The sequence below is a fragment of the Alexandromys fortis genome, unplaced genomic scaffold (assembly GCF_014885135.2).
Source record: "Alexandromys fortis isolate MF-2015 unplaced genomic scaffold, M_Fortis_MF-2015_v1.1 scaffold_113, whole genome shotgun sequence".
Taxonomy (NCBI): domain Eukaryota; kingdom Metazoa; phylum Chordata; class Mammalia; order Rodentia; family Cricetidae; genus Alexandromys; species Alexandromys fortis.
Window position 1 is genome coordinate 5190783 of NW_026067988.1, and position 23846 is coordinate 5214628.

At 40.6% G+C, this 23846-nt stretch overlaps 1 protein-coding gene across 1 annotated transcript; it reads right to left on the minus strand.

Annotated features, from left to right (window-relative positions):
- Window positions 1–16191: 16191 nt before the first annotated feature.
- Window positions 16192–16886, minus strand: LOC126512001 (NADH dehydrogenase [ubiquinone] 1 beta subcomplex subunit 11, mitochondrial-like). Its single transcript, XM_050159524.1, has one exon. The coding sequence runs from the start codon at window positions 16884–16886 to the stop codon at window positions 16431–16433; it is 456 nt and encodes a 151-aa protein (XP_050015481.1). The 3' UTR covers window positions 16192–16430.
- Between the last annotated feature and the right edge of the window lie 6960 nt (window positions 16887–23846).

Sequence of the window (23846 nt, forward strand, 5' to 3'; positions counted from 1 at the left end):
CAAAATTTAAAAAAAAGTTTTTAGTTGAAAGTTGATAGTTTTTGTTTTTGTTGCCAAAAAATATTTTGATCTAGGAAAGATATAAGCTGACAAAAAAAAAAAAAAAAAAAAAAAAAAGAGCCCCCACAGCCCGAGTTAGAGTTGGGGGTAGGGTTTCTGCTTGTATCTTCCAGGAGGAAAGAATCCAAAGACCACTGGGCAAGTGAACCCTTTGAAGAAAAAAGACAGATCGTCAAGAGAAAATGTCCCAAGAAAAAGAGTAAATTGGCTACTTGTATTGTCCACCTCCAGCTGACTGGCCTGAAATCTTAGCTCAGGGCTCCACCTGAGCACCAGCTACCATCTTGCCCAGCCGCTGGACAGCACCTTCCCGTTGGAGAACCAGTCCAGGTGGATGCTCTCGTCTTCCCACCAAGGAGTTGGCCCATGCCTGGTGAATTCTCAAATGCTTGTCTCTGCTGCCCTCTATAGACCTAAAGTGGCATAGGTCTTTCTGTGGTCCCAATTCAATTAAAAAGTAAAGCTGGCTTTGGGGTTGAAGCGTGGATTTCTTCTTCTCTAAACCCATGCAAGACTGTTAAAGGAAAATCCAACATCTCTGATTCACATCATAAGAGCCACCTAGTATGGGACAGACGAAAACAAAACAAATAGGGAATATTCTATTGCCTCTAATCTCACTATCTTTTGGTTTTCATTTAACTTTCTAAAACTTTTCCTTTTTATTTAGACAAAGGGGGGGGGAAGCATTGCAAGGTATCTGATCACAATGTGAACCCCAAGACTGCACTATTCACTGATGATAAACTGTTTCTAGTTGTGGTGTGGTTCAGCCCTAGCAGACATCTTTAATCCACAAGTTTTTCTGTTTATTGTAAATAGGATTAAATAAAGCCAAACTTAGGTCAAGAGGTGGAGCAAGGAACCAGTTGGGAGGAAGTGAATTTAGGATTATTAAGAAAAAATATAGAGTGTAAAAGGGAGTCAGGAAGACGGAGAGAGACACACAGAAAGTAGAAGGAAGGGGCTCTGAGTTGGTGGAGTCTTGTTTGAGATGCCATAGGAGAAAGGGCTTTCTGGAATATCAGTAGAGGAGGAAGAACAGCTGGGTGCTTTCTCTGCCTTTATGAGTTTGCAGCCTTTCAGTATCTGGATCCTGAATTTTTATTGGCAAAATATTATGACAAGGATTTAGTCAAAAACAAGATATATGTCCCTTAACAAAAGAATGGATCAAGAAAATGTGGTGCATTTATGCAATAGAGTTAACTCAGCAGTATAAGAAAAAAAAAGAAATAAATATGAAATTCACAGGTAAATGGGCGTAATTAGAAAAAAAAATCATCCTGAAAGAGGTGTCCCAGACACAGAAAAACAAATATGGTATGTATTGGCTTATATTTGGATATTAGCTATTAAATTATTGATAGCAATGTCATGATTCCTTTAGATATAAAATATGGGACTGACGGGGATAGATAGAAGTCCCTAAGAAGGGAAATATAATGGTTGTGGAGAATGCAGGATGGCTGGAATGAGAGGATCACAGGAGGAGAGGAGGAGAGGGGGGAAATGGAGGGAATAAGGAAGAAACAGCTAAAACTAAGAGCTGTTTAGGGGGGTAGTATGGAAACCTAACACAGTAGAAGCTTCTTAAAATGTCTACACAGATGAAGGTGATCTAAATGAAATTACTCCATAATGGGGGAGACAGAGTCTCAACTGGCCATCTCTTGTTACCAAATGAAGTTTCCAGTACAGTACCGGGATAGGGTTACATCTGATTGAGTTGTTAGCCATAGGGGTCCCATGGGAATTCCCAAACAACCCAGGCTGCTGCCACGAGCTGACAGCCAGGCTCCATTGCTGGAGATAACACCCGCACAACTCATCAAATGGAGAAATCCAGCTGGAGCCTACACAGCCTTCACCTTTCACCCTTTATGTTCCAGTCAGTGTCTTTTGGTGCAGGAAGGTGTTATGCATCTAAACAAGCCAGCCACACACCCTCTGGCTGATGATGATGTCCTCCCTGCAAAATGTACTGGGGCAATGGTGGCACAAAATTTGTGGGAGTAACTAACCAATATCCGATTTAAGACCTCTCTACAAGGCCTCTAAGTCAACCTGACGCTGCTTGGGTGACCTAGAACCTCAGACTAAAGAGCCTGGACACTTAATGTAAAACCAAATAATGCTATCTGTCTAAAAACAAAAGGGAGAAAAGTAATAGCATAGTGCTGAGTCCTAATGATAGTCTGCTATACCCATCGGTCAATGCCTAGCTCAGTCATGATCAGAGAAGCTTCCTCCTTCAGTAGATGGGAACAAATACAGAGACCTATAGCCAGATATTACACAGAGAGGGAGATACCTTGCAACACTCAACGGTTTCCATCCAATCCTTCCCTGCTGGGCTCAGGGAGCCATGCAGATGAGCAGGCAGAAAGAGTGTATGAGCCACAAGGATGGAGGACTCCAAAAAAACAAGGCCTCTAAATCAACATGATCAAAGCAACTGGTTGTGCGACAGTAGCCAGGACTGTCTTCTTTTTTTTTTCCTTTGAAACTTTGGACTTTTCAGCAGAGCATTTCCTTTCGGGACAAGGCCTTTCTGGAATCCATAGCATGTTGGGTCAAAAATTATCTCATGGCCTGTACCTTGAGGCCTGCAGAACAGAGAAAAGCCTGGCTCGAGTTAGAGGGAACCGAGTGAGGATGAGACAGCAAAATCTATGAAGACGCCCCTCCAGCCAGAGGGAGGACTTGGCTGTCTCTCATTGGCTGGATGTACCCCCACAGCACACGATGTCACTTAACCTATATAAGCTGATGCTCACAGTAATAAACTGAGTTCCTGCTTTGACTTGACTTCCTATCATGTTTGATTGTCCTGCATTGTGGGACTTCGAATCTGACTGTCCTGTGTCATGGAGCTGAGGAACAGGCCGATAGCATACTTTCCTTTCCCTGAAGAATAAGGAGGCTAAGGAGGCCTGACAATAACAGATTGGGAGTACCTGCCAATTCTTCTAACCAGGACAAGATTTTGGCTGAAATGGGCTTCCCCTTTTTGGGCTTTTTAACATTAAGGTCAAAATTTTTGGCCACTCCAGTGGCAGCAGTATCATCCCCAGCCTTCTTGGCTGCAGGTTTCTTGGCTCTTTCACCTGGCATCTTGCAAGGTGGGAAAGAAAACTAAAGTCCTGGCTTCTGGTCTATGAGCCAACAAATCTATTTTCAATAAAAGTGAGGGGAAGTGAGTAGTAGAGGGACTGGCCTCTTTTTCTTCCCTGCCATAAGACAATGCTGTGTTTACATTGAGCATTTCAAGCACCGAATTTTGCCATGTTGCTGACATCCTTAAATCCCATTTTTTTTTTCCTTACAGCTATTTAGGACAGAGACCATATGCATTTTTGTGATCATGCCATGATCTGATACATTGCACAGGGTGACCTGTTTTCAAACAGAAGTGGAAAACAGCCCAAAGAAAAGTTGTAGATTATTGCTGGAGCTTTCGCAGTTAATGAAATTTACAAGGTTAGTTCCACTAGTCTCTTAACTTCCTCAAAATTATCATACTCCACGTATTTTACAGCTCATTTATTCTCTTCCAAGTTTGCCATTAATACCTGACATAACGTTCATCCTCCTCTTCAGACCTCCCCGAGAACTCCAGCCTCTGTCATGTGACCTTGCTATTTCTTACTTAGCTACTTTTCAAGTAATCTGATTGCATCCCTTTTGAGCTAACTTGAGTTAGTGTTAGAACTAGTGTCTCATAAGAAACCACGTGAAAGAAAATATGAATACCCTTCATTCTTCACCATGTGTTTTTCAACTCATGTTAAACACTTAGAGTGACCAATTAAGTAAAGTTCAAAGCTACATGTAAAATAGCTACATTCCTCTAAGGCTTTTTCTGATCTCCAATACTCTTGAAAAGGTGGGAAATTTGGGATATATACATTATAGTATGCGTATATCTAAAGTCTAGAAACACAAGATACATATGATCTTATTGATGAGTAATTATTCTTTAATTTATTAATACTAGATCCCGGATTCTAGAATATTCTGACTCTCACCATAACTCCTACCTTTATAAGGAACAAAGAATGATGAGACCATTGGCAAGTTCTGATTATGAAATATCCCCAATAGACTCATATAATTGTCCCCAGCTGGTGATTCTTATTCCTAAAAATATGGGGTCTCCTCCCGCCCGGCGGGCTCACAGAGCAGCAGCAAACTCCCGCGGGTCCCCAGCGAGCAAGCGGCTACAGTTTCCCACCACCGGGAGGGCACGCGCGGCCGGTGGCGGAGGGTAACAGACACGTAAACACAAAAATAGGCATAAGTGTTTATTAAGGAAGAGGGAGAGAGAGAGAGAGAGAGAGAGAGAGAGAGAGAGAGAGAGAGAGAGAGAGAGAGAGAGAGAAAGGGGGAGAGAAAGGGGGGAGAGGAGGAGAGAGGCAAAACTCCGCCTGTACACCGAGAGAGAGAACAGGAAAACAGAGTGATGAAGAGCGAGGTCACAGGTTAAAAAAGGAGTGGGCGTGGCTAGGGCAGGGACCGAAAGAATAACAGTGATAGTTTTGGGATTTAGGGAAACTTTTGGAGATAGGACCTAGATAGGGAAAATGGGTCACAGAGTCAGTCATTGAGAACCATTGGTTCCTGCTTCCAGAACTCTCTTCTTGACGACAGATATTTTAAACAGAAAGGAAAAAAGGAAGGAAGGAAGGAAGGAAGGAAGGAAGGAAGGAAGGAAGGAAGGAAGGAAGGAAGGAAGGAAAGCTGAGTTGTTAAACAGAAGAGTTGCTAAAGCAAATAACGTGATGTGCTTGCTAGAAAAAGCATTATGTCCTATAGACAAGCATAACTAGTATATATAATACATACATATATAAAACATGTATACAAGTGTGTGTTTGTGTATAAATGGTGATGGTTGGGAGCATTTTAAAGCTTGTTCTTGATTCTGAATGAGAAGGGGAGATGGCACTAGTTTGGATTTCTAGAGAAAAGTTAACACAGCTCCAGATAACCTTCAGAATTCTAAAAAGTCAAATGAACTTGCTGCTGATTAAATGTCAACCATAGATAATTTATTAGTGTGATCAAAATGTTCCAAAGCTACATACATGGACAGACTAAAATGAAACATCCTTAGCATCTAGACTCAGATTTTATTTTTAGTCTTTGCAAAGCAACCACAGGAGTCAAATATCACATTCCTACCTACTTCTGCCCAGGTAGAATTCCTCTGGGGTTGTGTAACACATGGGAAGCAATTCATCTCTATTTTCTTCTGATCTGGTTTCCTTTCTGTCTGCTGTTCACTCAGGCATGTCTAGTTTTCTGACATTGCAAACAAATTATCATCTACGAAAGTTCACAATTGATAATTGTCTTAGTTAGGGTTATTATTGTTGTGAAGAGACCCCATAACCATGTCAACTCATATAAAGAAAACATTTAATTGGGGTGGCTCACTTACAGTTATTACAGTCCATTATCATCACGACAGGGAGCATGGTGGCATACATGCAGATGTGGTACATGAGGAGTAGCTGAGTGTCCTACATTTTGCAGACAATAGGAAATCGACTGAGACCCTGGGCTGTTGTGAGATAATCTTTTTTTTTTTTTTTTTTTTGGTTTTTCGAGACAGGGTTTCTCTGTAGCTTTGGTGCCTGTCCCGGAACTAGCTCTTGTAGACCAGGCTGGCCTCGAACTCCCAGAGATCCGCCTGCCTCTGCCTCCCGAGTGCTAGGATTAAAGGCGTGCACCACCACTGCCCAGTGTGAGATAATCTTTTTTGTACACTGTGAAGATGTATCTCTGCCTAAGGCACCTTCTGATTGGTTTAATAAAGAGATAAATGGCCAATAGCTAGGCAGGATAATATAGATGGGACTTCCAGGGAAAGAGAGGAACTCAGGAAGAACCTGAGGCATGTGGGATTCACCAGCCAGACACAAAGAGAGTAGGATGTACAGAATGGAGGAGAGGTGAAGAACCACATGGCAGGATGTCAATTAATAGAAATAGGTGAATTTAAGTTATAAAAGCTAGTTGAGAAAAAAGCCTAAGCTTAGACTTATAATTAATAAGTCTCCGTGTCATTATTTGAGGGCTGGCAGTCCAAAGAAAGCCTGACAAGAAAGACTAACTACACTGGGAGGTATGCCGAGCATAGGAAACTTCAAAGTGTGATTTTCCAGTAACACACTTCCCTCAACAAGGCCATACACACTTCAACAAAGTCCCACCTCCTAATAGTGCCGCTCTATATGGGAGTATGGGTGTAGAAGAAGACTTCTCTTTCATTTCCCAGCCACCCATACCCAAATCATCACACAGAAACCAAGTTAATTACAACACTGTTTGGCCTATTAGCTCAGGATTCTTATTAACTAACACATCTTAAATTAACCCATTTCTATTATTTTATATTTTACTCATGGTTTGTTACCTCTTGCTTCTTAGGTGGCTACATGGTGCCTGCCTCCTTCAACAGCTACATGGCATCTCCCTGACTCTGCCTACTCTTTCTCTTTATCTCTGTTCTGATTTCCCACCTGGCTTCACTCTGCTAAGACACTGGCCAAAACAGCTTTATTCATTAACCAATAAAAGCACCACATATACGGAAGGACATCTCACATGGTATGGGGGCCAATTACATTCAAATTACCACATTAACTATGAAATCAAATTACAAATCAAAATAGTCTATGCTCTTTGGCAGAAGTTTACAGTTTGAAGCTGGGTGGCATCCCTGGCAACCCTTGACCACATGTGGTCAGAGTCTGTAAGCTAGACATGCCTGCAAGGAAGGAATGAGTCTACTAGAATTGTGCTGTGTTTCTCTGTTTGAGGGAACATATATTACTGTCCCCAAATGTGGTCGCCTCCGTGTATCACACAACAAGGTGTTTCCTGCACCATTTACAATAAATGGGGCCCTGAACAAGTTCTGTTACTCCTGGGACCTAAAGTGGTACTTCTCGTCGAGATAACACCAGTTTCTCCTGAAATAAGCTTTCTCTGAGGCTGACAAGTGTCTTTCCAGCTCAAACAAAAAGCTATATGGACCAGGGTTGAGGATCTGGTACCATAACATCCTAGTCTAAACTACTCCTAGACTCCCAGCTTATAAGAGCAAAGCTAAGGAGGTCATATGTAGGCCTCTTTATCAGCTGGAAAGCATCCCCCTCTAAAGTTAGCTTTAGTAACTTACAAAATGTTTGCATGTAAGAACTATTTTTACGAATTGAAGAGAAAATAAGAGGTATAAGACAGGAGAGAGGTTAAAAACCACAGGGCAAATGTAGGTTGATAAAATTAGGTTAACCTAAGTTACAAGAGCTAGTGGGGCAAGCCTAAACTATAGGCTGTGCTTGTGTGATGGATAGTTTTATATACTTTAAGTCTTATTTTAAATCAAAGGACAAAGTTGAGCACATTTTATGAAACAACAACAAAACCTACTGAAGTTTGTCAAGTCTGGGTTCAGCCCTCTTTCTTTTTTAAGACAAAGTTCAGTGTAGCCTGGCCTTGTCTCTTATCTTTCATCTTACCAAGGATGAGCTTGAGCCTCAAATTTTCATGCCACCATATTCCAAATACGCACCTGCACATATGGTTTTAAGATTTTTAGACAGTGCCTGAGGATTCAACACAGAGCTTCAGGCCTACTAGGCAAACACTCTAGTAACTGAACTCATCTCCAGCCCAAACGAGTTTACTTCTTGATGCTGAAAGGGTCAGCTAAATGGTCCCACTAGGATAACTTTCTTATCTGGCATCCTGTTTTCTTTTCAGAAGATTCAATTTCTGAAGTTCTCAAAGGAAGAAATAGAAATGGCAAATATCTCAAAGAGTATTCATCACCCTTAGCAACTAGAGAAATGCAAATGGAAACCACTTGAGATTTCATCTCACCCCATTCAAAATGAATAAGATCAACAAAACAACCAACAACAAATGCTGGCAAGGCTGTGGGAAAGAGGAACCCTCATTCACTGTCGGTGAAATTGCAGACCATGGCAGTTACTCTGACAAAAGGTATAGCCAGTTCTCCAATAGCTAAAAATAAATACACTGCAACCCTTCTGTACCACCCCTTGGCATATGTCCGAAGGCCTCAGTCGCCTGTGCCACTTGCTTATCACTGCTCGTTTACACTCTATTCACAATAGCTGGGAAATGGAAACAACCTACATGGTCTGCAGTTGATGCATGGACACAATGGAATGCTACTCAGCTGTAAGGAGAAATGGAGAAGAAATTTTCAGATAAATGGATGAAACTAGAATATATACTGAGTGAGGTAGCCTATACCCAGAAAGACAAACACTGTGTTTCCTCTCTCATATGAGGCTCTTAACTCCTAATCCTCAGCTGCAAGTGTACAACATAGAGTAACTGTGGAAATAAAAAGAGAACACAGTGAGGAGGGAGCTCTAGAGAGGGGAGTAGCAGGATGCATGTGAAAAGAATGGAGAAATGGAAAAAAAACAGGAAGGGGTTTCTGGTTGGGAAGGGAAGACGAAGACAGGAGGGGTGAAGAGAACACTGAGGATTCTAGGAAAAGACATAGAAGTTTATTTTTTGTTTGTTGTGTGTGTGTGTGTTTTTCTGGTTTGGTTTGGTTTTGGCATTTTGAGACAGGGCTTCTATGTGGAATAACATGGCTGTCTGGGAACTCTGTCAATCAGACTGGCCTCAAACTCACAGAAATCCATTTTTTCTCTGCCTCCTGAGTGCTGGGAATAAAGGCACACACTACCACCGTCTGGTGGAGATCATTTTTTATTTACCTAAAATTACCTATAATGCATAACTGGTGAGGTAAGAGAATGAAGACGGGAGACACACCAAGCACACAAAGATGGAGGTGTGGGCTTGGGGAGACAGGAACTGGGACTGTGCCATCTGGAATCTCAGGTGGAGATGCCCCAGCAGCCTAGAAGCCCAGGGTGCTTTTTATAAACAGCTGAACAGGGATATCGGATTATCACATGCAGTGGAACAATGAAGCTGGGTTTAATGTATACAGTTGAACAAGGGGGCAGGTTTAGCTCATATTGGTAGGAGGAGCTTCTGTGGGGCATTAGTCTTCAGTCTATAAACACCATGGAAGGAAACCTGTGGTAGACATTTTCTACACACATTATCAAAATCCATACTCAGACCAGAAGGGAAGGCTTTGCCATTTTCTGTGGGTCTAAGACTTTGGTCTTTGACATGGCCTTGCCCATGCCAACAACACATATTGACTCATTACTTCCCTGGATCCCTACCCTACACCCATGAAATCACAAACATAGGTACCTCAGCCAGACCTGAACAGTTCCAACAACAGATAATGTGCCATGTAGTTGGGTTACCTTCACCGGGCACCACCACTAGATGAAGATCTACGTGGAATTAACTTCAGTGTGATAGAAGTACAGCTGCTCAATTTCGGAGGTGAGATCACAGGAAACAAAACACCATTCCTCTCTCTTTCTCTCTCTCTCTCTCCCTCCTTCCCTGCCTCTGTCTCCCTCTTCTTCTCCCACCTTCCCTCCTTTCCCCTCTATGGGAATATGATATCATCTGTCTATCTGTCCATGTACCATCTACCTAGCTTTTCACCACTTGCCTTTATAGCTTAAGTGCTATGTGCTGTAGATACCAGGCCAACCCAGAGAGACCAGATGGAGATCTTATAACCAACAAGCCTATGTCATAGTACCCAACGGTTACTCCCATCTACTACCAGAGATGTGACTGCACGAACATTCAGAAGATTCCTCCCTCAGTCGCTGAATCTCTCAGCTGAGGCTTCTGATATCTATAGAGCAGAGAAAAGTAGGACCACCTGTGTCCTGCTGCTTTCCTGACCCCTAAGAAACAGGCAGAATAAGTGATCCCTGTTGTTTTAAGCTAAATGTGGGGGCAATTCGTTACACAACCAAAGTAACCTGAAAGTCAAATGCATCCTTTGTGTTCTCTGTGCCAGGCACTATTATTCAGCCTTATGGTGTTATTTCCCTTAGTCTACACACTAAACCTCAACCTTTTCTTTTATGCTAAGTACTATGGCTTTATATATTTACTAATTATATAGTTAATATATTATATAATATGTATTATATTGTATTTTTATTGTATGTTATAAAATATATATTATATGTATGTTTTATTACAATTATCACCATGTATTTAATCGAAATAAAACTGGGATATAATAGCCAGGTTTGGTGGCACAGGCCTATAATCTCAGCATTCAGGGGACAGATGCAGGAGGATCATGAGTTTGAGAGCAATCTAGACTATATAGGAAGATATTGTCTTAAAAATACCTGACCAAGCAATCAGTAAAAATTGGGATGCAGTAATGGATGGGATGTATAATTATAGGATTGATTTATAAAATGTGCTGTTATCCAAGCAGTGACAAATATGAGCAGTCTTTCAGATGCCTGTGAACTGTAATATAAAAAGTAAGTGACTTGCATAGGTAGGGCTTTTACCGTTGATTTGTTGTCAATGGCCGCTGACGGGGAATAAAGCTGAACTTCAGGGATGGTGAAGCTATAACTTTTTCCTCCATCAACTTGGTGGGGGGTCCCTGATGTTTATTCATGGTAAGAACCCTTGCTTTGTGGGGAAATCCTAGACCTATTCAGGACACCCCAGGAGAAGCTGATAAATATATATCAGTGTCCCTTGGGAAAGCATTCTGCTTCCTAGTGCTGGTCCCAGAAATGCCTTGAACCATCTGATTAGTACATAGAGAAGTCTTCAAAGAGGCAACAAAGAACTGTTTCAGGGCCAATGCTTAGAGAGAAACGTATTGACAGTAACATTTTTATGACTTTTAAAAATACTATTTATTATTATCATGTCTGTGAGTATGTGGATGATGTGTGTAGGTGAGCATGTGCCAAAGTGTGCGTGGAGGTCAGAGGACACACTTGTGAGGTCACATTTCTCATGTCACCTTTCTGGGGTGAGGACAGAACTCAAAAGGCTGGGCTTATGAGGTGAACACTTTACCCTCGAGCTCCTCTGTAAGCCATGAAGTAGCTTTAATATAATTACAGCTAAACACTACACTTAAGACTCTTTTAAGGGCTTAATTCTATAGTGTTTAACACTATAGCTCATTATCAAATTTCTTTTAATAAGAAATCCTTGGACATTATTCTAAAATATTACTTTTACCTCTTTTCCTGTCACTATTTTCATTTTTCTTAAACATCAGTGAAGGTAGCAAGGAAAAAGCTGATTAAATGATATAAAGGCAACTGCTCTTTTAAGTTCTTTATTAAGTTATCAAAGTTATTTATTAAGTTATGCCAGACTGTAGCATATCGCATAAATGTAGCCAGATATTGTGGCTAATATTTGAGTAAGACAGCTAGATCACCTAATCAAACTCTTTTATGCAAAGGTAAAAATAACAAATAAATACAACAAAACTACATCTGTATATACATGCTGATCAAAATGTTTATGTATTATGATTCATGCTAATTAATCATACATACCACAATTTAATGTAAGTATTATAAGTTGGCACTGTAAATATTGTCATTATTATTGAAACACTTAGGGTGAAAATTCAACCCATACTGAGTTCAAGACAGCAATTCAAACTGCTTTGTTTTATCGGTTATCAACAAACGGAACAAATGCAGTATTTTGTTGACAGATAATATTCAGTGGTATATTGGATGTTGAACTAGAAACACTGGTGAATATTAAAGTCATAAATAATTCAATCCTTTGTTGCATCAGTGTACGACCTCAAAATCACCCTGTTCAATCTGAAGGCGCCGTAATGGCCCAAAGTTCAGCAAGGCCAAATCATACCCTACCATATATAGTAACAGACTATAATACAGAGTTTCAACAAAGAAAATACAGTTAGCATAATAATGAGGCATTAGCTGAAATGCACACAGAATTGTTGACCTGAAACAAAAATCCACAGAAAGGACATATTCTGAAGGATGCTGACAAAGTAATTAAAATAGCTAGAGAAATAGACCTCACTTAAAACCCAGCAACTCTTCAGTCCTGTCTTAGTCACTTAACCTCTCACTTACACTCCCTGACCCTTACACACTGTTTTAATATTCAGTTATTCAGGAGAGTAAATTCAGAGGCTTGCCAAATTAAATTCCCCGGATCCTGCTGCAAGCACCTCTGTCCCAGACCCAAACTGTATGATTTCCATAATGTGCAAACGTCTTCCAGTGTTCCACAGCTCTTTACTTACTGTGCCCTTAGATGCGAATGCTGCTCTCTTTCGTTCTGTCTCAGATATCATTTTTGTGAACCTGCATCCGGTTGGCCCAAAATTATCCACTGCTTCCTGCCTCTCCATTCATGTGCCATTTTATATGCCTGTTTCATTTACACTTATCACAAAACCACACTGATATCATTTATGTTTGTGCGTTTATTTCCGAAGTTTCAAGTGTGAATGTCAGAGACCCTTATCCTACCTTTTAGCTAACCCACTTGGTGTGGCCTGGGAATACTGGTTCCACCTTTTATTGATTGGTGTGATGATCTACTTAACTTCCCAAACCCTCATTACCTTTTTTCACCCATTTGCTGCTGTTTGGTTGGTTGGTTGTTTTTTGTTTGTTTGTTTGTTTGTTTTGTTTTTTTAATATTTATTTATTATGTATACAATATTCTGTCTGTGTATATGCCTGCAGGCCAGAAGAGGGCACCAGACCCAAATACAAATGGTTGTGAGCCACCATGTGGTTGCTGGGAATTGAACTCAGGACCTTTGGAAGATCAGGCAATGCTCTTAACCTCTGAGCCATCTCTCCAGCCCTGTTTGTTTGTTTGAGGGGTTGTTGAAAACAGAAATGGAACCACAGTAGAGAGGCTGGAAGTCAGAAGACAACTTGTGGGAGCCCTCTCTCTCCTACCATGTGAGGCCTGGATATCTAACCTGGTCGTCAGGCTGGGCAAAGAATGCATTTACCTGCCGGTGTGACATTATTTCTGGGGTAATGTGAACACATGTCTACTAACTCTGCCTAGGGAACTGATGAGAAGCCAAAGTAAGAATATTACCAGTGTTCAATGTGGTGAATTATTGAGTTTGTTAGGGTTATTTCTGGGTATGGGTGGGGAGTTACTACAGGAACAGAAATCATTCAACGGGAGCTGCATTACTGAAAGCCAAGCCCATCATGGTTAATAAGGCAGCTCACAAAACCTGGAAACAAGTAGTTCTGTAACTGGAGGTTTCTTTCCCACCCACCAATTCCCAAATAATGACACTGAGTCTTAATATTAATTACAAATTGTTTGGCCTACTAGCTCAGGCTGATTATTAACTAACTCTTATAACTTAAGTTAACCCATTTCTATTCTTCTATATTTTACCACAAGGCTCCTGGCTTATTACCTCACACCTTGTTTCTCCAAAGGCTGCTCACATCTCTTCAACTCCACCTTCTTTTTCCCTTTATCTTTGCTTGGATCTCCTGCCTGGCTCTATTTTGACTGGCTATTGCCCAAATCAGCTTCCTTATTAACCAATGGTAATAAAACATATTCAAAGAATACTGAAGGGCATCCTACATCAGAGTTCACGGTACAACTTTCAAGTAGATTGACAGATTGGCAAGGAAGCCCAATTGATGTGGGCTTCTTTGAGGTCGCTCAGTTGGTCTCTGTCTCTTTCGGGCAGCCTACCTGGTGAGAGTGCCTCTTAGCAATCCTTAATATCAATATAACCTTGGAGAAAGATGGGTCTAGTGCATATGGTCAATTCTGGAGACTTCTTAAGACTTCTGAGTTATTTACTTTCTGAGTTTTAAGGCACTCTCCTGAAGGAAGGAATGTGTCACTTCCCTTTAAACCTCCTGACTCTTAAGAAGCTTCCATCCAAATGGAATGTTTTGTCTCAGAAGAAATTGCTACACAACACCCCTGGGCTGTCTATCTCACTGACCCTTGAGATAGGATTTTGCTATGTAGTTCAGGCTAACTTCAACTCACTATACTCCTACCTCAGTCTCCAGAGTGCTGGTGTTTTAAGCATCCACCACCATATGAGGCATAAGCCTTATTTCTAATGGATCCCCTGAAAGGAATTCCTGTGAGGAGCAAATGAAACTAAATGTACATTGCCCGGTATATAGCAATAAACTCAAACTCCATATAATTAATTCCTGTTTAAAAGAAATCCATGTATGCTATCCAACACATCTCTAATGCATCACAGAAAGCAATAGAAGCATCCATAAAAATGTTAAGTCTGTGTTTGCATCTGTTCCAGGATCTTCTGAAAATGATAAAATGATGATCACCATAATAATTATTAATGATACCAAATTCATTCCTCAATAATCTTTCTATTTTAATATGAAAATACATTTAATTAGGTGCGTTTAAATTAATATATTAAAATTTAAGTATTAAAATGACTTATCACTACAGAAATATTATTATATAAAAAGGTTCATGATATATTAATTTTAAATGCCTTTAGAGATGTTGATTAATGGTAAAGAGATAGGAACTAAAGTAAAATAGAAGTTTGTTCGGGTGGAGGGTGTCGCATTTTCTTAAAATTTAGCGTTAAAATTAGCCCTAACCTGAAAGTCAGCATTCCAAAATGTGCACCTCCATACTCACATGACATACAAAACACAAATCTAGGTTGTGAACTCTGCTGCTGGAACAGGGGAGTAAAGTGAGCTTCTACTGGGCTTCTGCTACATAGATCCAGGAGCTTGAAACACTTTGCATTTTTCAGTGTAGCTTGTACTGAGGAAGAATTTAGTCTAGATAATTGACTGATAACAAGTTAACCTCATCTATTGCCCTGGACAGCAATACTAATGAGCTGCTGGCTGCCTGAGGCCATCGTCCTACATACAGGACAGTGGATGAATGAAAGCGAACCGAAGTGGATGTCCTTCCTTGGGGAAGCAGAGACTGTTTCAGAAAAGATGAGAAAATGAACCTTGTCTCTTTCATCCAAACCAACCTCTTTGTCTTATAAGGACTGGAGACATAACTGTCCCAATGGGAAAAGGCAGAGAAACTCTAATATTCCCGATGGCTTAAGCAGCAGGCAGGAGATGAAGGCAGAGCCCAGATGGTAATGGTTCTGTTCACCTTATCCTCCAGGATCATCGCTCTTCATTCTTTCTTGTGCTTACGCTTTTGGCATAAAGGTCAAGCAAATAGCCAATATGGTATTACCTTAAAATGCACATTCTGTCCACAAATAGTGAAGGTTTTTTTTTTATTCTACCATATATAAACTTTAAGGCTTTTAAAATTCAAGGCTCTTAGGAAATCCTAAGTAAATTCATTCATTATGAAATTTAGACCTTCCAGCAGATGATAGCTTAAACACTGATTATTCTGCTTTCAACAACATAAAGTGAGATTTCCATCCAATATTAATAAGTTGAATTAAATGGAAAACAGTGTAAATAAATTAAGAATGCATTGACTTGATATTATTTCCATCCATCAGATCTGAAACAACTTGGTATCTTTCTGTTGTTCTTGTTCATGGTGGATTGAATGAGATGGCCCCTAAGGTTCATATATTTGAAACCTTGGTCCCGAGTTGGTGGAACTCTTTAGGAAAGATTATGAGGTGTGACTTTGTTGGATGAGGTGTATCACTGGGACACAGGCTTCAATGTTTCAAAAGCCCATGCTATTCCCAGTTCACTCTCTCTGCCTCTTGTTCATGGATCAGTATGTAAGTGTGGGACCCTCACCTTTTATTCTCAAAGGGACAAGAAGGAATTTCCTAGCAGAATGTTTTAAAATTAGAAACACAGACAAGCCTCCCATTCCCAGAAAGACAGCACTTTCTTTCCGCCCTCAGCACCTGGGAGATTCCAAGTATAAGGACACTCAGCCACCTGGTACAGGCTGATAAAGATGGCCTGACTCAGAAACAGGATGGCTTTGCTCTAAGAACAAAAAACTAGCTGACATCACAGGATGGGACAGAGCAAAAGACCTTGCACCCATGCCAAAGCAGATTCAAAAAGCCTCTTTGTAGTTACACCTTTAAAAGACTAACCCAGCAGAGGAAGCTCAACTCCTCTCTACCTCACTGCAGTGGGATTAGAGATGGGTCACCAACATGTTTGTATTATGCTAAATAAACCTGTTTATTACAAGCTGGGCCTCTCTGGTGGTCTCTCTCTGGGGGTCATAATCTGGGCACAACAGTAAGCTCTCAGCTACTGCTGCAGGACCATACCTGCCTGCTTGCTCTCCTCTCTGCCATGGTGATCATGGACTCTAACCCTTTTTTCTTTCTTTCAATCCCTTTAATAGGGTCCTCTGAGGAACCAGAAGAATAACACGCAGGGAAGACAAAGTAGCGCTTTTTAAGCCCACTCAGTAATTCATCAGTCTTCTTCTGGTAACTGGATCTTGCTGGGATCAAAACAGTTGGATTCCATAATGGGGAGGCCGTTGGTTTCTCGGTATTTTACAAGTCTCTCAGCTTCCCGGCAGGCCCACTCTTGCATCCTGTAGTCAGGCAGATATGCCACAAAAGTGGTACCAAAGACCAGGACAATGGAAAAACCAAAGAAGAAGACAGCTCGCATGTTCCAGACATCCACCACAAGGTCCTGGTCATAGCTGTGAAAGTCTGGGTTCTTCGCGTAGAGGTTTTCGTCCTCGGGTTCTGGGTCCTCCTGCCAGAGTGTGGTAGGTTCTCGTGACAGTTTTCTCTCCACAGCAGACGGGGAGATTACAGCCCTGGAGGATTCCGAGCGAACGCGGGCAGCCAGCAGCTCTCGTATAGCCGCTGCTGCCAAAAGACGGCGAGCGTATAAACTTAACAGCCTGGCTGCCATGACAGCTTGTGAGGCTGAGTCGGGGATGGGGCTGGACTCTAACCCTTTAAAACTGCAAGCTGCAAATAAACTTTTTTTGCAAGTTGCTTTGGTCATGGTGTCTTATCACAGCAATAGAATAGCAACTAGGACATTGTTACAGCATATATAGATGTTTATCTAATCTTAATATCATTAATGAAATAATCTATATGAGGGGTTAAGCAACTGCCTATTAATAAATTGTTGTTGTTTTGAGGCAGAGTCTTCTTAAGGGGCTCTGGTTGGCCTCTCACTATTGCTATCATCCAGGCAAATGCAAACCTGACCCCACCCATTGAGGACCTTGCAGAGGCAGAGCGACCACTACTGCACCCATGGCAGGCAGTACCCTGAATCTTTATAAGGGGCAAAGATTCCTTTAAGAGACAAGTTATGCCCACTACTCTCTCTTTCTGCCATTTTTCTGAGGAGGCAGGTCTCTGTCTCTGTCCTCTCTCTCTCTCTCTCTCTCTCTCTCTCTCTCTCTCTCTCTCTTTCTTTCTCCTCTGATGCGTCACTCCCCTCCCTTCACTATGGAATTAGTGGTCCCATCTTGTGCAGCATATCATTATAACTATGATGATCTCCCTGCCTCAGTCTCCTATGTGCTGGATTACAGACATGTGCCCACTGTTCTTTGAATGAACTAAAAAGTGAACTCTGAAATCCTGAGCAAGTCACAAGATATAATTTATTGGCCACTGTAGGTTATCAGTCAGAGAGCCCTATCTGTGTTACTTGCTATGCTACCAACTGTAAAAAGTAATTGTTTGAACTCATTCCTGTTGTATCTATAGGAGCCTGTACTACGCTAGAGCTCACTTTGAGCAGGATAGAAGTAGAACAGATATGTAAAAGAAATACCTTACTTACTGGGAGAAGCACGGGAATGAGCTCCCAAGGTCCCAACGAGGAGCAGAAGGAGGGAGAACACAAGCAAGGAAGTCAGGACCGTGAGGGGTGCACCCACCCACGGAGACAGTGGGGCTGATCTATTGGGAACCCACCAAGGCCACCTGGACTGGGACTGAAAAAGCATGGGATAAAACTGGACTCTCTCAACATGGCAGACAATGAAGGCTGATGAGAAGCCAAGGACAATGGCACTGAGTTTTGATCCTACTTCATGTTCTGGCTTTGTGGGAGCCTAGCCAGTTTGGATGCTCACCTTCCTAGACCTAGATGGAGAGGGGAGGACCTTGGACTTTCCACAGGGCAGGGAACCCTGACTGCTCTTTGGACTGGAGAGGGAGGGGGAGAGGAGTGGGAGGAGGGGGAGAGGAGTGAAAGGAGGGGGAGGGAAATGGGAGGCTGGGAGGAGACGGAAATTTTTTTTCAATAAAAAAAAAGAATATTCAGAGGCATGAATTCTGAGGGTGGTCAGAGGTAGAAGTCCTACTAAGCTCTTCGTTCTACAGCAAAATTCTGTCAAATGGGGCTGGAGAGATGGCTCAGTAGGTAAAAGCATTGGCTACTCTTCCAATGATCTTGAGTTCAGGTCCCAGTAACAACATGATGGCTCACAACCATCTATGATGGGATCTGATGTTCTCTTCTGAAGTAAAGTTGATAGAACATTCACATATAAATAAATATTAAAAAAAAATTCTGTCAAACACATTCTCCAGTTTTTCTCCAACTCTCACTGTAAGTCCACTCCATTCTGCATCACTTATGTCGCTGGAACTGTTCTTATGATTCTCACATTGCAAATTGAGTGCCCACCTCTTCCTCAGCTTAGCACTGAGCACAGATGTGCCCTTTTCCTCCCTGATACACATTGGCTCAGAGGACACCATATCCTTCTGATTTTTTTCTTCTATAAAAAAAGAAACAACTTCACAGGGACTGACCTATTGGAAAGATTTAAATATGTGTCACAAAAGCATTCTTTGCTAAAACTGTATAATCTAAGATGTCTCTGTGTATAATCCACCATGTCTATAAGACGACAGAGCTGAAGGTTTAGAACATTATACAATTCTTTGTATCAGAGAAATGAAAACTAAGCAAGAAGTGGGAAAGCCAGCGTTAGCTAGAGTTGACACTTAGGAAAAGTTTAATGGCCAGCCCCCAACCTAGCATCTCTTCTGAATTCTTTTCTTGCAAAGGGGGTAATTATCTTAATTGCAAATCTTCACTCAGCAAGCAGCTTGAGGGCCAAAGGTGATTATCTATTGCCTCTTCACCTGCAGACCATATGTTCACTGTGCTGAGAGACAAAGGCTAAATAAAAGGACTGTCAAATAGCAAAGAAACCCGAGGTCGCTGCAAAAAGTTAGAGATTCCTTGCCTAAATGAAAACACTCTAACTTCATAAGATGAACTCATGGACCCAGAACCAATGGCTTTATGAAGAAATTACATATGCAAGGAAATCTTGAGCTTTGTAAGCCAACGTTGGTAATTATTCATCCACCGTCCTCCTTCCCATGATGCTCTGGGAAGTGCTAGACGGGGTTTGTTTACTAGTGCAGGCTCCTTTCTCAACTCATGATGATATCTGTGTGGTTTATACTATAACTGTTTTAGGCAGCGGTGTGTACCACTGATGTATTCTTAAGAAGAGGTGTATACAATTGGCCCCTACACACCTGTCACTACGCCAACACAAAGGAAATTGATAAAGATGTACATTCGCATACAGGGTTCTGCTGTCACGCTCACTGTCTTTCGAGATGCCAGAGATGGGAGGTCTTACACAGACAGAAGACTAGAGGCAGTCTGATACTCCTTCACTGCCTAGACAAGAAGTACATTATCTGTGATGCAAACATTTATAGTTAACTTGGTGACCACATTGAACTGTTTCTCCTCTTTTCTAGCCTATTTCCACCCATGGTGAGTCCTTCAAAACCAACCATAATTGGATTATATTGAAGCGATTTGTTCTTTATCCACAGACGCTCAAACCATGAGTGGTATATCCACGTGTTCGAAACCATGCATAAACCTCATATTGTCAACTGAGTATTTGAAGTAATGAAGTAGCAACTGGACCAACTTTTGAGTTGCCTAGGTGAGGGAAGGTAAGGGCACACGGGAAAACGAGTTATCACGCAGATGGGCCTTCATCCGGTCTACTGAGAATGAAAGAATGGCCTGAGTGGGAAGAGACATTTTCTCTTAAGTTCCTAGACATGCATTTCAGAAGATATGCTCCCAGAGATGCCAGAAGCCACCAAGTGTGAACTTTAAAGGATGCCCCATAATGGGCAACAAGGTTAAAAGAGGTAAAATGACTTAGTCCCCTCCCCACATCAAGCCAAACCTGAAGAAATGATTATGTATGCTGATAAATGCTTCAACACAAATAATACTTCTCTCAGCAGGTTTCAAACTGAAGGAAAAAAGTTCACTAGATTTATGTTCTATTTTTAATATAATCTGCTTCACTAGACATCCTTAGCTACAGTCCACTTCTTGAACTACGTGGGATATGGCCATTTTTCATTAAGAGCAAATCAGATTTAGGAAAGACAGAACACAGATTACTTTATTCCTATCTGATACCTTCTCAAAACCTAAAGAGAATTAATTCATGAAATAAACAGGATATATTTCACGCTTTCCAAATTAAACTGAGATTTGTCACAGGAGTCGGTTTCTGTGACATTGCCTTGGCCTCATCATCTTATGATCAAAAATTCTACCAAAATCAAAGGTTTGCCTCTACTGAGTTCCATTCAATTCTATTGACCTCAGACCTGTCAGATTTCTGTCACTACAGAAATCAAGATGACAAATACTTCATATAATTAATTTACATTATTAACTTGGAGAAGTGCAACTGTATTAAAATCTCCCTTGTTGCCATGATACAGAAACATTTACCTGTTGTATACTTCAAGTGAAAATTGTACTGTAAAGTAACATCTTGTCAAATTGTTCCAACAACATTAATTAAGCCTTTTAAAATAATAAGTTTAAATTTTTTATGAAAAAGATTGGGAGTTTGATCATGCTAAATCTTTTTGTTGCATTGATGATGATTAAATTGCAAGTAGGTACTTGCAATTCAGAAATTATATGCCTGTTCTTTACATTTATTAAGGTATAACATAAAATGCATATTTGTTTTTTTTATTTTTTAAGAAGTATGAGTTTTTTGTTTTAGTATTTTTATAGTTATAAGGAATATAAAAACTTTCTGGACCAAAGAAATCCAGGAAACATTTGTTTTTAATCTGCTGTGCTTGGGCAGGTCAGCACATTTGTTTTTTTTTCTTTTTTTCTTTTATGCTTTCTTTCTTCCTTCCTTCCTTTCTTTTCTCTTTCTTTCTTTCTTTTTTTTTTTTTTTTTTTTTTTTTTTGCTTCGGTTTTTTTGAGGCAAGGTTTCTCTGGGGAGCCATGGCTATACTGGAACTGCTTTGTAGACCAGACTGGTCTCAAACTCAGTAATTTGTTTGCCTCTGCCTCCTTTGTGCTGGTACTAAAGCCCTGCCCCACCATGCTTCTGCTTGTTTTTGTATGTAGCAAAAGAAAGTCATTTTCATCACTCTTCAGTTTAAACCACTATATCTTTCTACTGTGCATTAAAATAAACCACAGCTGAAAGAATTTGGGTAATTTGCTCCAGGGAAACGGCCTTAGGGTACACTGAGTTTGAGGTGGGAGCACTCTCCTGGTTGTCTGATATTGCTAGCTGTTCCAATAGAGCAGTGGGTCCTGAGAATCTTGGTGTGCTGAGCTGAGCATGCCCACCCATCAGGTTAAGGCTTCGATGCCAAGTTCTTTATTGAGTCTTGTCAGAAGCAGAAGCCTTCAAACATCCTCTTGGTAGATGATTCCTCTGTTCACAGAGATAGGAAAATTACACATGGGCTTTATCAACAAGGAACTGCGAAACTGAAACTTTTCTAAATTTTCAATAATAAATGCAAGAGGGGAGACTAAATTATCTTTCTATCCCACGGGTTTTAGAAAATGCACTCTGAAATTGGTATCATAGGAATAGATGATCCTTGAATATGTGATTAAAAACCATAAGGAAAAGGCTCTATTAGATCCCATTAATAAAGTCATAATCAAAAGTGTTAACAACTTTCTAGTTTTTGTGATCTGGGGGTGACTTTCAACTTTTCAATTTTGCAATTTGTTGTAATTGCCATTATTTTCATAAGTAACTACTGATGTAGGGAGATGGGACACACTGCTATCATCCGAAAGGGAATAAAAGATTATTAATTCTGAGTCAAATATAAATGACAGTGGCCCAGGAACACAGATTAATTTGCCCAACACGGTAAGTTCCAATGAGAAAACAGTTACATGAACTTTGATAGTCACAGAACCAAAGAAAACCATAAGTCAACACTTTTTCTAGATGCCATGGTGAGAACATCAGGTAGACCGACCACAAAAGCAAAGAAATTTCTGCTATAGATTCTAGATGTTATCTGGTGACATTCTTTCTTGGGGTTGGTGGAAGGTGATGGTCTATTAAATTTGAAGGTTTTAGCTGATAGTTGAAAAGATGTTGGGGTAGACACAGAGGTAGCCAAGGAAATTAAAGACATCGAAGGAAACAAACACAAGACAATTTGGTTTTGGTTTGTGACATTTCAATACACACTCATGAATTTCTTATACATCTATAGTCCTTGTAGAATCTTTAACTTGTATATGGCTTCTTTTTTTTTTTCTTTCTGGGAACTTCAGTTTATATTTTCTTAACAAATATTACATGTGTAATTTTGTATTCCCTATTTAAAAGAACACCCACACCCACACCCACACCCTGCAATTCTTAGGTTGTGTAAACTTCAGGGCACATAAAACCTGGACCTACACATGCTTGAAAATAAATATCAATACAATTTTATGTGAATGCAAAGTAAACATGTGTTGTTGTTTGAATATGAAGTACTCCCCCCCACACACACACAGGCTCACATGTGTGAGCACTTGGTCCCTAGTTATTGGTACTTTGAGTAAGATTAGTGAACCTTTAAGGGATGGGGCCTTGTTGCAGGAAGTAGTCTTGGGGATTGGCATTGAGGTTTTACAGTCCAGCCCCACTTCCTGTTCCTGCTTAGCTTCTGATCTACTGATACAAAGAGACAGTCTTGTCTCCTACTCCTGTCACCATGCCCTCTTCACCAGGTCTCTTTTCAGTTGAACTAGAACTGTAATTCAAAACCAAGTACATCTCCGATAAGTTGTTGTTGTCAATGCACACAACAATGAAAAAGTGTGTGTGTGGGGGGGGTGTAAAATAATACAAGAGCTTTTCCAAATTACTAGCTGATGGCTGAATATTAAAGAAAAAGTCTCATCAGAATCTTTACCATCAGATAGCCATAGTCAGTGACTGGCACCCTAAGGATGAACACGTGAGAATTTGAGTTAAAGTATCTGCCAATTCCTCATGGAATGAAATCTCGTCTGTTTGGGGGTTCCAGTCCACTAGAAATTAAAGACAGTTCTAAATTACTCTGTTTATCATGGGAAATCATCCCTGGCTCCTTGCTTCCTTATCATATGGCTCTTCTCATCTAAACACAGCAAGTTCTTCCTTTACATTTTTATTCAGTATCTCTCGGCTAAGCGTAAAACAGCCACTATCACTCTCTCACCAGTTTGTGAACATTTCTACGCTGAAATTATTTTAGAGTAGTTATTCATGGGGCTTGCAAGTTGAAATGAAAAAGCACTGAAAATCAATTTCATTATAAGCTTTGAAGTAAAGGGATGTTGCATCAAAAAGAATTTTTTTTGACGGGCTGGTAGGTGGTATTTGCTTATTTTATTCTGGAATGCTACAGCACAGCAGCTATTAAGCTGCTGAAAAACCCAGCTGGTGATTTTCTGAATACATTCCCTGTACATAATCAGGGACGTCTCAGCTTGACTGGGTGTTTGCACCGAAGTCACTGAAAAGAATACATCTGTATTATTTCATGGCAGTGACTTCATTTACAGCATCGTGTGCTTCT